Source organism: Bufo bufo, chromosome 3 (genome assembly GCF_905171765.1).
Source record: "Bufo bufo chromosome 3, aBufBuf1.1, whole genome shotgun sequence".
Classification (NCBI taxonomy): Eukaryota; Metazoa; Chordata; class Amphibia; order Anura; family Bufonidae; genus Bufo; species Bufo bufo.
Window position 1 is genome coordinate 304,516,424 of NC_053391.1, and position 14,618 is coordinate 304,531,041.

The window sequence follows — 14,618 nt, forward strand, 5'->3', positions numbered from 1 at the left end:
GACCCAGCTGAGCCTAGCGCATGAGACTGGCCTAGGAAGAGTCTGCAGCGCTCACTGGAACAGCTGATCGGCAGGAGTGTCAGGAGTGAAAGAATAGGCCATTAATATTAATCTCCCGGAAAACCCCTTTAAATCCAGTAGCAGTCAGTGTCATGTACATAAAAATCTGTAAAAGATAACACATAAAATACATATGTAAGTACTGTACATCTAGGGAATTTTTAGTATCCTCACCCAAGTGTTTGCGCAGAAAATCTAATGAAGAAGCAACGTGGATCTTCAGACAGTGATATGGATCCATTGTTCCTTGTGGACCTAGAATCTTTGCCAGGTAACCAGTCAGGAAGACAATGTCACTTTGACTAAGATGTTTACAACCGCTGATGAGACAGAAGAAAGCTAAATCAGTTCTGACAAATATGATATTAAAGACATAACTATTTTCATCATCTACAAGACCATCACTATGTCCTTGAATTCTAATAATCATTTCATACCTAAGCTGGTACCCAAGACAAGAGGGCATCCTATGTCTAGAGGAGAGAATGTTTCACAATCTCATAGAAAAGGATTCTTTACTGTAAGAGCAGTGAGATTATGGAACTCTCTGCCACAGGATGTTGCGATGGTTGATTCATTGAACAAGTTCAAGAATGACCAGGATGCCTCAAAGGAACCTATCATCTGCACTACGCTGCCCTCCCCACCTCCTAATGATGAGTGACAGATTTATTTCCTATGCACAATACGAAAGACCGTCACTCATCGTCCAGAGGCAGCGGAGGGAGGGGACAGCGAGTAACATCAGACTCATCTCCTCGCAGTGACAGAGCACTGAAATCGTCGGGTCTGTCACTACACTATGCTGCCCTCGGTGTGGACAGTATAGTGCACCTGACAGGTTCCTATTATACGGTTATACTATTGTACTAGATTTCTGGAGAAGAGGCATTGATCCATGGGCAATTGGCAACTACCTCATAGGGTTTTTTTCCTCCTCTGGATCAACACAGTCCAATTATATTGTACTGTGGGTTGAACTTGATGGGCCTGTGTCTTTTTAAACCTTAAGAACTACAGTTTCACAGATCATAATAGTAAAGGTATACATTTTCATAAGTAAAAAAGTTATATGCCAGAACAAATAGCCAGTTTTATATGATTTTGCAATAAATTAATTCTTTTCTGTGTGTAACTATATAAGCACAGGCCATTCACAAACTCAGTGCAAAGTTAGTATAAGAAGATGGTTTTCATTATGGCAAAGAAAGAATGATTATAAGTTGCGGACAATTGTAGTGGGAGACAAGCGTTGGGCGAAATACCGTAAATATTTTTGGCCAATCCATTTGTTCTCCCTGGAGATAAGCCACCTCCAGAAGCGTCTGGCAGCAGCTTTCTCCACTCTCTCTATAGAATACGCATACACTTACCGCCAAGCCGAATGTGTAGGGGAAGCCAGGTAGGAGCTATCGGGAGAGATAGCTGTCGGCTGAACAATCGCCTTTAACCCACAAGTGAGAATGATCATAGGTAACGGCTACAAACCGCTGATCAGTGAGTCAGACTCCAACCAATTTGATACTGATCACCTATCCCGAGCATAGATCATCTATACTTAAAGGAACACTACCATCATTTTTTTATTACATTATTAACAGCCTATATGTGATTATTATATGTATTCCTTTTTTTTTTTACAATAATTGGATGTATAGTTTTACGAATATTATCTTTTGAAGCCACTCCATGTATTCTACTTCCTACCCTGACTCTCAAAAGGGTTTTCAAGACTTTAATACTGATGTCCTGTCCTCAGGATAGGTCATCAGTATCTGAATGGTGGTGGTCCGACACTCAGGACACCTGCTGACCAGCAGTTCTTTCTGCTCACCAAGCACAGCGCAGTACATTGTATAGTGGCTATGCTTGGTATCGCAACTCAGCCCCATACACTTCTATGGGGCTGAGCTGCACCTACGACATGGTCTTCTCAAACAGCTGATCAGTGGGAGTCCTGGGTGTCAGGCCCCCACTGATCAAATACTGATGACCTATCCTGAGGATGAGTCATCAGTATTAAAGTCTTGGAAAATCCCTTTAACTTCAGACAGTGTTTAGACTTTTAGCATGGCAAACAGCCTTGCTTAAATGAAACCTGTCAGCTCCTGTATCCTACCCCCCAGGCAGCATAGTGTGGCGACAGAGCCGCTGTTTCAGTGGTCTGTTACTGCTGTGCTGGCAGTCAGTGGGCCTCATTTATCAAAACTGTGTAACAGGAAAACTGTCTTAGTTGCCCAAAGCAATACATCAGAACTCACCTTTTATTTTTTCAAAACACTTTGAGAAATGCAAGGTGAACTCTGATTGCTATGGGCAAATAAGACAGTTTTCTTGTTAGACAGTTTTGATAAATGAGACCCAGTATTTTTAGAGTACTGACCTACCGAAGCCTGTAGTATACCCCAGGCGAGGGAGACGAGTCCTATGCTGCTCGCTGTCCCTGTGTTCCCTCTGCTCCTGAAAATGACCAACATGATTCTTGTGCATGTGATAAGGCTGGCCGCAGGTTAGCCTGGATTTGTGGGAGGGACCAGTACCTGTTTTAAGCGGTCCACTTCTCCCAGGCAGCACGTCGACATTCGGACATCGCTACTTCCGGGTGTGACGTCATCACCAAGCGTCCGCAAGTGTTGGAGCTCCTAGACGCCGGGTGGTGCTTTTCGTTCTGCCACAAGCTTTTTTCCAGCGCTGGTCTTTGTTCAGGAAGGTGGGGTAAGCGAAGCAGGGCAGGAGGCTGTGAGGGTAGGGGGTAGTGTGCGGCAGGATCGCTTTCCCTTGCGATCAGGCACGTGCGGTTTCAGGTTTGACACCGGGGGGCAGCATTGCTACACGCACCATTGCCGGCTCAGCTCCGCTGCCCATTCGAGCCATAACACTCTGGGGCTGCAAGTGACCGGGGCACAGCTGCCTAGGCCTAGTGGCTGGGTCCCGGTGTCATTTCAGTGCATTTTCAGCAACGCTTCTGCCTGTGCACACGTTGACCTCACATACATATACCACGTACTTACCCTATACATGTAGTCCGCACATGTGACAGTGGCGAAAAAAATAAATAAAAAAAAAAAATAAATAAAAGAAAATTTTTCCTTTAGGGGGCGTGGTTAAAAAAAAAAAAAAAAAAAAAAGGATTTCTAAAGGAAAAATTTTCATGTTGCCTGGTGGAAACCTTTTCCGCCAAGCCTCTTGCAGACACCATTAGCATAGGTACATTCACCAACTACAGCCACACTCTCGCACGACAGTCAGAGACACCTCGTATCATCTCGTAGAATAGTGTCATACGTCATACGGTCTGTTTTCCACGACTCCTATACTTACATACATTCACCTACCACGTCTGTAGGTTCGATAGCCCGCAGTATTCGTTTTTAATCAGTCTGCCACGCCACAGATTCAGACAAACTCGGGCTCGCTTCATCCGTCAGTGGAAACGACTATCATACTTCACGTGAGCCTCGTCGACTGCTCCTCATACGTTCATTCTGTCGGGGGAGGGGGGTTAGGTTCTGTCAGTTGTCTGTCGGCTTACGGGCTGCAGGTCGTAGGGTTAACAGGTTGTTTTTGTTTTTTTTTCCCCCCCTCTTCTTTCTTTCCACGTTTTTTTTTTGTTTTGTTTGTTTGTTTTGTTTGGTGTTTTCTTTCTTTTGTTGTTTTTGTTTAGTCGTCATGTCTCAGCCATCAGACATTGAGGAGTTTGTGTCTTTGCCTCCGTCTCCAAGAGGGTCCGAACACGGCAGCACTCCATCCATCAGGGCTTGGACTGTGCCTAAGTTAACGGCAGAGTTACTCAGGAGAGGGATTCCGATCGCGGCTACTGCCAGAAAGGCGGAACTTTTCAAATTGCTGTTTCCCGCTACACCACAGGCCGGCCCGGCTTCTTCCGGTGACAATACCACCATCACCAATTCACTGGTACAGATCCACTCGGTCTTAAACTCGCTCACTAGTTCCATTCAGGATTTACAAGCCCGGATGGAAGTAATGGAACAGCATCGCATCCCCCCCCCAGCAGTTGGGCCGGCTGGCGGCGCGGCATCTTCGGCTGTGGTCACAGGTACCGTGCCTTCCCTACTTCCAGCACCTAACCTGTCGCAGGGCGGGAGAGCGCCTTCAGTGGCGCCGGTATATTTAGTTAGGCCCAGCATCAGAAAGGACATATTAGAGCGCAAGGATGTCAATCTGGCATCTTTGTTGATTACATCCCACGATGTAACGGAGAATAAGTCCTTCGGTTGCAGCGAGTTATCTGTGGTACTCAAGGCCAAAGACCCCAGGCTCAGTCGCAAGCTGACCCTGGCTGAATTCGTCCTGGCTTTCAGTCTTTTCAGAGACGTGTTGTGCTCTGCCAGCCCCAATAGGAGAGAGGAGTTGGACATTTACCTCTACAGGGTGGTAGACTTGGCGCATAAGTACGGGGGCACAGCATTCTATGACTACCATAGGTCCTTCTCGGCCAAAGCGGCAGCCATTTGGGCCCAGTTCCAGGTAGTCACGGACTGGAGCGACATTGACATGGAGCTATTTTGCAGGCACTTCGCCAGCCTGAAGTCCCCGGTGTTCGCAACATGTCAGTCTCCTGCTCATACTACCGCCTGGTGCCCTTTGGCCGACCTCACTGCTGCCCCCAGTACCTCCAGAGGTGGGATCAACCCGGGTCCTAGCCTGCAGGCTACCCAGTTTGATAAGCTGGGGAGACCCATTCATTACTTGGGCAAAGCCCAGCTCTGCAATAATTTTAACTATGCGGTATGCAACTTCAGCCAGTGCAGGCTCCTGCATATTTGTGCTACATGCTTCAGGGCACATCCGGTCACGGTCTGCACCGTGAAGCCGGCATGACTAAGCCGGGTGAATGTCGAGGTCCTAGACCACCTGCTGCGGCTTCATCCCGTTCAGCCGTTCCGCGCTTTTCTGGTGGAAGGGTTCTTACGGGGATTCCACACTGGGCTCATAGCCTTGCCTCAGCAGACACATGAATGCCCCAATCTGCAGTCGGCTTCTACCCATGCTGATCTGGTGGATCTGCTGCTGGCAAGTGAGCTGGAGAAGGGCTTTATCATCGGTCCTTTCCAGTCCTCTCCTTTTTGCACGTGGAGGGTGAGCCCGGTGGGGGTGGTGCAGGGTAAATACTCAAATAAATTCCGTTTGATTTATGACTTGTCTGCTCCACATTCTTCCCACGTTCCTAGTCTCAACTCTCTGATTCCGTCTGAAGAGTTTTCATTGAAGTATACTTCCGTGGATCAAGCTATCCAGGTCATTCTACGGTCAGGCAGGGGCGCTTGGCTGTCCAAGGCAGATATCTCTGATGCGTTCAAACTGCTGCCCATTAGCCCATCTCTCTGGCAGTGGCATGGCATCAGATGGAGAGAGGCATACTATTTCGCCACCAAGTTGACGTTTGGTTCCAAGAGCAGCCCCAGTCTGTTTGACAAGTTAGCGCAGGCTCTGGAATGGATTTTGTTGGTAGTTCAGGGTTGCCAGAATGTCATTCACTACCTGGATGATTTTCTGTTGATAGAGGAACCCTCACGGGCGCCTGCTGACTTGCAGGTTCTCTTGCAGGTGTTCGAGGAGTTAAACATTCTGGTGGCTGCCCACAAAACAGAAGGGCCTGCGCAGGTTGTCACATTCTTGGGGATCTCTCTGGATTCACGTGCCATGTCGGCAAGTTTACCACTAGACAAACTCGACAGAATCAAATCAGGTGTCCGTTCCTTGCTCATGTCTCAGGTTTGCACCAAGAGAGAATTGCAGTCTCTGTTGGGCATGTTGAACTTTGCCATGAGGATCATTCCTCAGGGTAGATCATTTATTTCAAGGTTGTTAGTCTTACTGCAACAGACCAGTGATTTGGACGCATCAGTGCATCTTGATACCAACGCCCGGGCAGATCTGTTCATGTGGGACGGATTTCTCAGTGGGTGGAATGGCATTTCCATGTTTATTCCAAGGGCCACTTCTGATTCTCCACACGTATTTTCAGACGCGGCTGCCTCGATAGGTTTCGCGGCCATATTCGGCCCTCACTGGTTCGCCGGCTCATGGCCCTCGCACGTACTACAGATGCCGGGGTTTTCTCAGACGTCGGCATTGTTCGAGATCTATCCTATTGTGGCAGCCGCTATAGTTTGGGGGCGTAGGTGGTCGGGTCACACGGTGGTTTTCCACACTGACAACATGGCGACCGCAGAGATCATTAACAAGGGTAGGTCCAAATCGCTACTCATCATGTCTTTCATGCGTAGGTTGACCTGGATAGCTCTGGAACAGGGTTTCATTTCCATGCCCAGTTTCTGGACGGGGTCAGCAATGTGGCGGCTGATGCTTTGTCCCGTTTTGACTTTGCACGCTTTTTCTTTCAGAACCCAGAAGCAGACGCGGTGGGCACCCCGGTACCGGACTGGCGGCTGCTGGTCTTGGACTAGACTCTCTGTTGGTGGTCGCCAGTTCTCTCATTACGAAGTCTTTGTCGACCAGTACTTTGAAGTCATACCGCCGAGCATGGGTAGTTTTCTTAGACTTCCAGTCGGTATACCCTAGGGGTGACGCTGGTCAGGTCAAGTACATGGTGGCTTTCGTATCTTACTGTCACTCAGTACTAGCGTTATCCTACAACACCATCAGGCTATATTTGGCAGGGGTGCAACATTTTTTGGCACTTCAAGAGCCAGATAGACCCTCCATATTTTCAGCTCACCCGATTAAGGCCATCCTCAGAGGCATCCAGAAAAGCCAGGTCACGGTCAAGCCGAGCCGTCAACCTATTACGGGGGTCACATTTCGTAGCCTGTCGGACGTCCTCTCGTTGTCACCGTTCGGGGCCCTGCCCAGCCTGGTGATCAAAGCAGCGATGTACTTGGCCTTTTATGGGTTTCTAAGACCAGGTGAGGTGACACAGGCCAGACGAGGGGGGGTGGCTCTCCGCAAGGGAGACTTAGTTAGGATGGGCAGTATCTTCCATCTACAGTTGCCTCACAATAAAACCAGGCAGGTAGGTCTTGGCCATGTAGTCAAATTCTTCCAGACCACAAACGCCTGGTGTCCAGTGGCAGTCTTGGACAACCTCGCGCTGGCCCTTAGTCTCCACGGCCCCACCGACCCGTTGCTACCATTCCCTGTTGAGCCACTCACGACCAGCCAGTTCACCAAACATATCCGTACCCTGTTGGCCAGTATTGGATTGAATCCGGCGCAGTTCTCAGGGCATTCTTTCCGCATTGGTGCGGCATCCGCAGCGTCCAAACATGGAGTTCCTGCGCACATCATCAAGCACTTGGGGCGCTGGCGCTCAGGGTGCTTTGTCCGGTATATCCCGGAGCCTCTGGCCGAATTGGTCCAAGCATTTAGTACGTTGGCAGAATAGCACGGGGGCCATCCTTCCCTCACTGGTGGGTTTTGCCCCCTTTTACAGGCATACCGACCTAGTGAGGCCAAGGCACACCTCAGGCCAGTTAGGTAGGGGGGGTGGTGGTTGGGCGTCCTCTATTCGCCAGGTCCTGTCCACAAGTGATAAGGCTGGCCGCAGGTTAGCCTGGATTTGTGGGAGGGACCAGTACCTGTTTTAAGCGGTCCACTTCTCCCAGGCAGCACGTCGACATTCGGACATCCCCTGCCCACCCATTCCCATTCTTCAGTCAGTCATCCAACTTTCACATCCAGGGTATGCCCCCTTTTACAGGCATACCGACCTAGTGAGGCCAAGGCACACCTCAGGCCAGTTAGGTAGGGGGGGTGGTGGTTGGGCGTCCTCCATTCGCCAGGTCCTGTCCACAAAGGAAATAAACCTGTCAGTTGTCGTCATGCAGTGGGCTGCATCGGACTCATTTACCTCACTGTGCTGGTGCATGCTGCAGGTTTCGGCAGGGCAGTACTCTAATGGTACTAAGTGCGATCACAGCAATGACAGACCACTGAAATCAGCAGGTCTGTCAATACACTATGCTGACTTCAGTGAAGGTAGTATACTGGAGCTAACAGGTTTCCTTTAACCACTTAAGGACCACAGGTTTATACCCCCCTAGTGACCAGGCCCTTTTTTCCAAATCGGCACTTCACAACTTTAACGGTTTATTGCTCGGTCATGCAACTTACCACCCAAATGAATTTTACCTCCTTTTCTTCTCACTAATAGAGCTTTCATTTGGTGGTATTTCATTGCTGCTGACATTTTTACTTTTTTTGTTATTAATCGAAATTTAACTATTTTTTTGCAAAAAAATGACATTTTTCACTTTCAGTTGTAAAATTTTGCAAAAAAAAACGACATCCATATATAAATTTTGCTCTAAATTTATAGTTCTACATGTCTTTGATAAAAAAAAAAATGTTTGGGTAAAAAAAAAAAATGGTTTGGGTAAAAGTTATAGCGTTTACAAACTATGGTACAAAAATGTGAATTTCCGCTTTTTGAAGCAGCTCTGACTTTCTGAGCACCTGTCATGTCTCCTGAGGTTCTACAATGCCCAGACAGTACAAACACCCCACAAATGACCCTATTTCGGAAAGTAGACACCCTAAGGTATTCGCTGATGGGCATAGTGAGTTCATAGAACTTTTTATTTTTTGTCACAAGTTAGCGGAAAATGATGATTTTTTTTTTTTTTTTCTTACAAAGTCTTATATTCCACTAACTTGTGACAAAAAATAAAAACTTCTATGAACTCACTATGCCCATCAGCGAATACCTTGGGGTGTCTTCTTTCCAAAATGGGGTCACTTGTGGGGTAGTTATACTGCCCTGGCATTCTAGGGGCCCAAATGTGTGGTAAGTAGTTTGAAATCAAAATGTGTAAAAAATGGCCGGTGAAATCCGAAAGGTGCTCTTTGGAATGTGGGCCCCTTTGCCCACCTAGGCTGCAAAAAAGTGTCACACATGTGGTATCGCCGTATTCAGGAGAAGTTGGGCAATGTGTTTTGGGGTGTCATTTTACATATACTCATGCTGGGTGAGAGAAATATCTCGGCAAAAGACAACTTTTCCCATTTTTTATACAAAGTTGGCATTTGACCAAGATATTTATCTCACCCAGCATGGGTATATGTAAAATGACACCCCAAAACACATTGCCCAACTTCTCCTGAGTACGGCGATACCAGATATGTGACACTTTTTTGCAGCCTAGATGCGCAAAGGGGCCCACATTCCTTTTATGAGGGCATTTTTAGACATTTGGATCCCAGACTTCTTCTCACGTTTTAGGGCCCCTAGAATGCCAGGGCAGTATAAATACCCCACATGTGACCCCATTTTGGAAAGAAGACACCGCAAGCTATTCAATGAGGGGCATGGCGAGTTCATAGAAATTTTTTTTTTTTGGCACAAGTTAGCGGAAATTGATTTATTTTTATTTTTTTCTCACAAAGTCTCCCTTTCCGCTAACTTGGGACAAAAATTTCAATCTTTCATGGACTCAATATGCCCCTCACGGAATACCTTGGGGTGTCTTCTTTCCGAAATGGGGTCACATGTGGGGTAATTATACTGCCCTGGCATTCTAGGGGCCCTAAAGCGTGAGAAGAAGTCTGGAATATAAATGTCTAAAAAAATTTACGCATTTGGATTCCGTGAGGGGTATGGTGAGTTCATGTGAGATTTTATTTTTTGACACAAGTTAGTGGAATATGAGACTTTGTAAGAAAAAAAATAATAATTTCTGCTAACTTGGGCCAAAAAAATGTCTGAATGGAGCCTTACAGGGGGGTGATCAATGACAGGGGGGTGATCAATGAGTCTATATGGGGTGATCACCCCCCTGTCATTGATCACCCCCCTATAAGGCTCCATTCAGATGTCCGTATGTGTTTTGCGGATCCGATCCATGTATCAGTGGATCCGTAAAAATCATACGGACATCTGAATGCAGCATTACAGGGGGGTGATCAATGACAGGGGGGTGATCAGGGAGTCTATATGGGGTGATCACCCTCCTGTAAGGCTCCATTCAGATGTCCGTATGTGTTTTGCGGATCCGATCCATGTATCAGTGGATCCGTAAAAATCATACGGACATCTGAATGCAGCCTTACAGGGGGGTGATCAATGACAGGGGGGTGATCAATGACAGGGGGGTGATCAGGGAGTCTATATGGGGTGATCACCCCCCTATAAGGCTCCATTCAGATGTCCGTATGTGTTTTGCAGATCCGATCCATGTATCAGTGGATCCGTAAAAATCATACGGACATCTGAATGGAGCCTTACAAGGGGGTGATCAATGACAGGGGGGTGATCAGGGAGTCTATATGGGGTGATCACCCCCCTGTAAGGCTCCATTCAGACGCCTGTATGTGTTTTGCGGATCCGATCCATGTATCAGTGGATCCGTAAAAAACATACGGACATCAGAATGCAGCCTTACAGGGGGGTGATCAATGACAGGGGGGTGATCAGGGAGTCTATATGGGGTGATCACCCCCCTGTAAGGCTCCATTCAGATGTCCGTACGTGTTTTGCGGATCCGATCCATGTATCAGTGGATCCGTAAAAATCATACGGACATCTGAATGCAGCCTTACAGGGGGGTGATCAATGACAGGGGGGTGATCAGGGAGTCTATATGGGGTGATCAGGGGTGAATAAGGGGTTAATAAGTGACAGGGGGGGGGGGTGTAGTGTAGTGGTGCTTGGTGCAACATATTACTGAGCTACCTGTGTCCTCTGGTGGTCGATCCAAACAAAGGGGACCACCAGAGGACCAGGTAGCAGGTATATTAGACGCTGTTATCAAAACAGCGTCTAATATACCTGTTAGAGGTTAAAAAAAATCACATCTCCAGCCTGCCAGTGTATTTTCTGCTGTTGCTAAGGGGGTGTGTCTCAGCTCACCCTATCACAGCATGAAACTGAGCATGTGCGGCCATGTCAGTGAGCAGGACAAAAGAAATATAGAAAAAAACAGCAGGCGGCGCTATACAGATATATTTGATTGAAAACTTAGTGGCTATACCATATTTTGCGTTGTTTACTTAGAGATCACTGTCCCTTACTTGTACTGAGATATCACTGTGCGTTATGTGTACTAAGAGATCACTGTACGTTATGTGTACAGAGAGATCACTGTACGTTATGTGTACAGAGAGGTCACTGTGCATTACGGGTACTGAGAGATCACTGTGCGTTATGTGTACTGAGAGATCACTGTGCGTTACGGGTACTGAGAGATCACTGTGCGTTATGTGTACTGAGAGATCACTGTGCGTTACGGGTACTGAGAGATCACTGTATGTTACGGGTACTGAGAGATCACTGTGCGTTATGTGTACCGAGACATCACTGTGCGTTACGTGTACCGAGACATCACGGTGTGTTATGTGTACTGAGAGATCACTGTGTGTTATGTGTACTGAGAGATCACTGTGCGTTACGTGTACTGAGAGATCACTGTATGTTACGTGTACTAAGAGATCACTGTATGTTACGTGTACTGAGAGATCACTGTGCGTTACGTGTACTGAGAGATCACTGTATGTTACGTGTACTAAGAGATCACTGTATGTTACGTGTACTGAGAGATCACTGTGCGTTACGTGTACTGAGAGATCACTGTATGTTACGTGTACTAAGAGATCACTGTATGTTACGTGTACTGAGAGATCACTGTGCATTTTGTGTACTGAGAGATCACTGTGCGTTACGTGTACTGAGAGATCACTGTGCGTTACGGGTACTGAGAGATCACTGTGCGTTACGGGTACTGAGAGATCACTGTGCGTTACGTGTACTGAGAGATCACTGTGCGTTACGGGTACTGAGAGATCACTGTGCGTTATGTGTACAGAAAAAGTAAAACATACCTAGGTTGACGTTTATATTTAGAGTTAAGCAAAGCAAAGCACTCAAAGCAGAATTCGGTCCAAATTAATCCAAATTTCCTTGCGCTTCGTGGTAACTAATAATTTTTTCTAAAATGGCGGCTGGCGTGTTAGAAAGTGAAAGTAAGTGTAGTAGAGACTAGCCTGGGAGTGCAAGATCACCCATAATGCCGTGCAGCCAGCCAATCAGCAGGTAGTCACAGCTAGGCAGAGCCCTATAAAACCCTGATTATGCGAGGTCACCGCCATTTTCCTGTGAGCTGAGCATAGGGAGAGACAGGACAAGGACTACTGCAGACTCCTTAAGGCGTGCAACTACCGATGATGACAGTTGGGTGGGAGCACATGTAGCGAGAGGTCAGGGACGTGCACAAGAGGCGTGAGGATGACGCAAGTGAAACACAAACATATGTAGATGATGATGTAGCCTATCCCATGTGGGTGAAGAGGGGGCATTGTCATCATCAGGAAGCGAGGGAAACAGTGTGCCAGTGAGACAGCAGGGTGGAGGCAGTGGGAGATCTAGAAACCAACACGGCAGAAGTACACCATTTGCTACTCGGTAGGAACACTCTAGCAGAACAAAAGCAGCGGCAGGCAGGTGGAGGGAAAATGTGATACTGGGCAGTGTGGGAATTTTTCACAAAGTCACTCGGGGACGTTGGCATGATGGCCCTGCATCAACACATGGCGTGTCATCATAAACTGATGTGGGAAAACCATGCCACTCATTTAGTATTACAGCCTAATGCAGCAACCGCTGCATCTCCCACTGGCCCGCACCTCCTCTCCAGCAGTCAGGGCTTGTCAACGTCAGCAGAAGGAAGCTGTCGTTCCTTCCTGTCATGGTCTTACCTGCTTGCTGCTCTCCTTCGTTTGACATGTGCTGGCGGCCATCTTGGTTTCTTGTAGCCTTCCACCCTGCGGCTCCTCCTTCCCCTGGGAGGAGCTGGATGCCTAGCTCATATATATAGGAGGTCTGTGGCTTCAGTTCCTTGCTTGGTCCTCTTGTGTTCACATGCTTCTAAGACTGCTGCTGCTTCTGGTTCCTGATCCTGGCTTCGTCTGACTACCCTGCTGGTTCCTGATCCTGGCTTCGTCTGACTACCCTGCTGGTTCCTGATCCTGGCTTCGTCTGACTACCCTGCTGGTTCCTGATCCTGGCTTCGTCTGACTACCCTTCTGGTTCCTGACCTCTGGCTTCGCAAAGACTCTGCTCGGTTTCACCATCCGTTTGGACTTTTGCTTTACAGCTTTATTTTCAATAAAGCCTTCTTATTTTCATTTATCTCTTGTTGTACGTCTGGTTCATGGTTCCGTGACACTTCCCATCGACTTCAAAGTTGTCTATTGCTCCTGATGCTCCTCCTCGTCACTTGTTCTGACAGAAATCGATCACCGAGGCAATTGCAAAAAGGCAACAGTATGCGTGCACTCATCCAGTGGTGCAGAAGCTGAATGTGCACCTGGCAAGGTTTCTGGTACTACAGTCCTCCCTTTCCATCTAGTTGACTCTGCATATTTCAGAGAACTGATGGTTTGTGCTCACTCAAGGTGGAGAGTCACAAGCCGACATTATTTTTCCTAAAACGCTGTGCAAGCCTTGCACAAGTACATTGAATAGAAGGTGGGTCAGTATTTGGGCCTCGGTGACTGGTAGAGTTCACGCCATCGCTGACGTATGGAGTTGTAACTATAGTCACGGATAATATATGTCATTCACAGCCCACTGGGTAAATGTCATTCTGGCCCAGGCACACCAGCATCTTGGCCAGGTGATGATAATGCCACCTCCACGTTGTAATACTGGGATTTCTGCGCCAATGTCCTCCTCTGCCTCCTCATCCTCCACCTTGTCCTCACCCTCCCCTCTAGGCACAGTTCACAGTGGTCCTCCATCATATCACCTATGCAAAGCACAGTGTTGTCACGCAGTTCTGCACCTCGTCAGCATGGGTGAGCGGAGCCACACCAGGGAGGAACTGCTCCATGTCAGCAATAAAAAAATTGAACACTGGCTGTCTCCTCACCGATTGGAGTTAGGAACCATGGTTACTGATAACGGGAAGAACATTTTGTCTGTGCTGCATCAGGGAGGGCTGACCTATGCACCCTACATGGCGCACGTCTTCAATCCCATTGTCACCCGGTTCCTCAAGTCATCCATTGAACTGTAAGAGCTGTTAAAAATGTCTAGGAAACTGTGCATGCACTTCAGCCACTCTTTTCGTGCAAAACACGCCCTCCTTGAGCTGCAAAGGCAAAATGCTCTTCCCCAACATTGCCTGATATGCGACATTTCCACCATTGGAACTCCATGCTCCACAAAGATTTCTTAAGGCAGCAGACGGACAGGTTCCTGATGTAATTTCTACGTTAGCCAGTGGCAGCTCATGCGTGACACGTACCGTTTGTTCAGGCCGTTTGAGGAGGCCACTTTGTTAGTCGGGATGAATGATGTCATGCCACTCCTTCACATCCTGGAGGGGATGCTAAGAAATATGATTGATGAGGGGACAGAAGACGTGGTGCCTACATGTCACGTGGCGCCTACAGTCCCTCGCTACAGGTCAAAAATCAATGCATTTTTTTTAGACCTTCTTTGAGGGTACAAAAATGGACTACTACAGAGACATGCTGTGTTGTCAGCACCATCCTCAGGGAGGTCTGACCAGGGGGACGCTCTGCTTTCACGCTCCACTGCTACAAATGGTAGTGTGTGTGTGTGTGGGGTGGGGGAG

At 47.7% G+C, this 14,618-nt stretch overlaps 1 protein-coding gene across 1 annotated transcript in view; it reads right to left on the reverse strand.

Moving 5' to 3' along the window:
• Positions 1-14,618, reverse strand: part of PAFAH2 (platelet activating factor acetylhydrolase 2) — a 106,771-nt gene that overhangs the window by 5,912 nt on the left and 86,241 nt on the right. Inside the window, exon 9 of the mRNA XM_040424231.1 lies at positions 235-380. Coding sequence (XP_040280165.1) covers positions 235-380 — 146 coding nt within the window. The remainder of the gene's footprint in view (positions 1-234; positions 381-14,618) is intronic.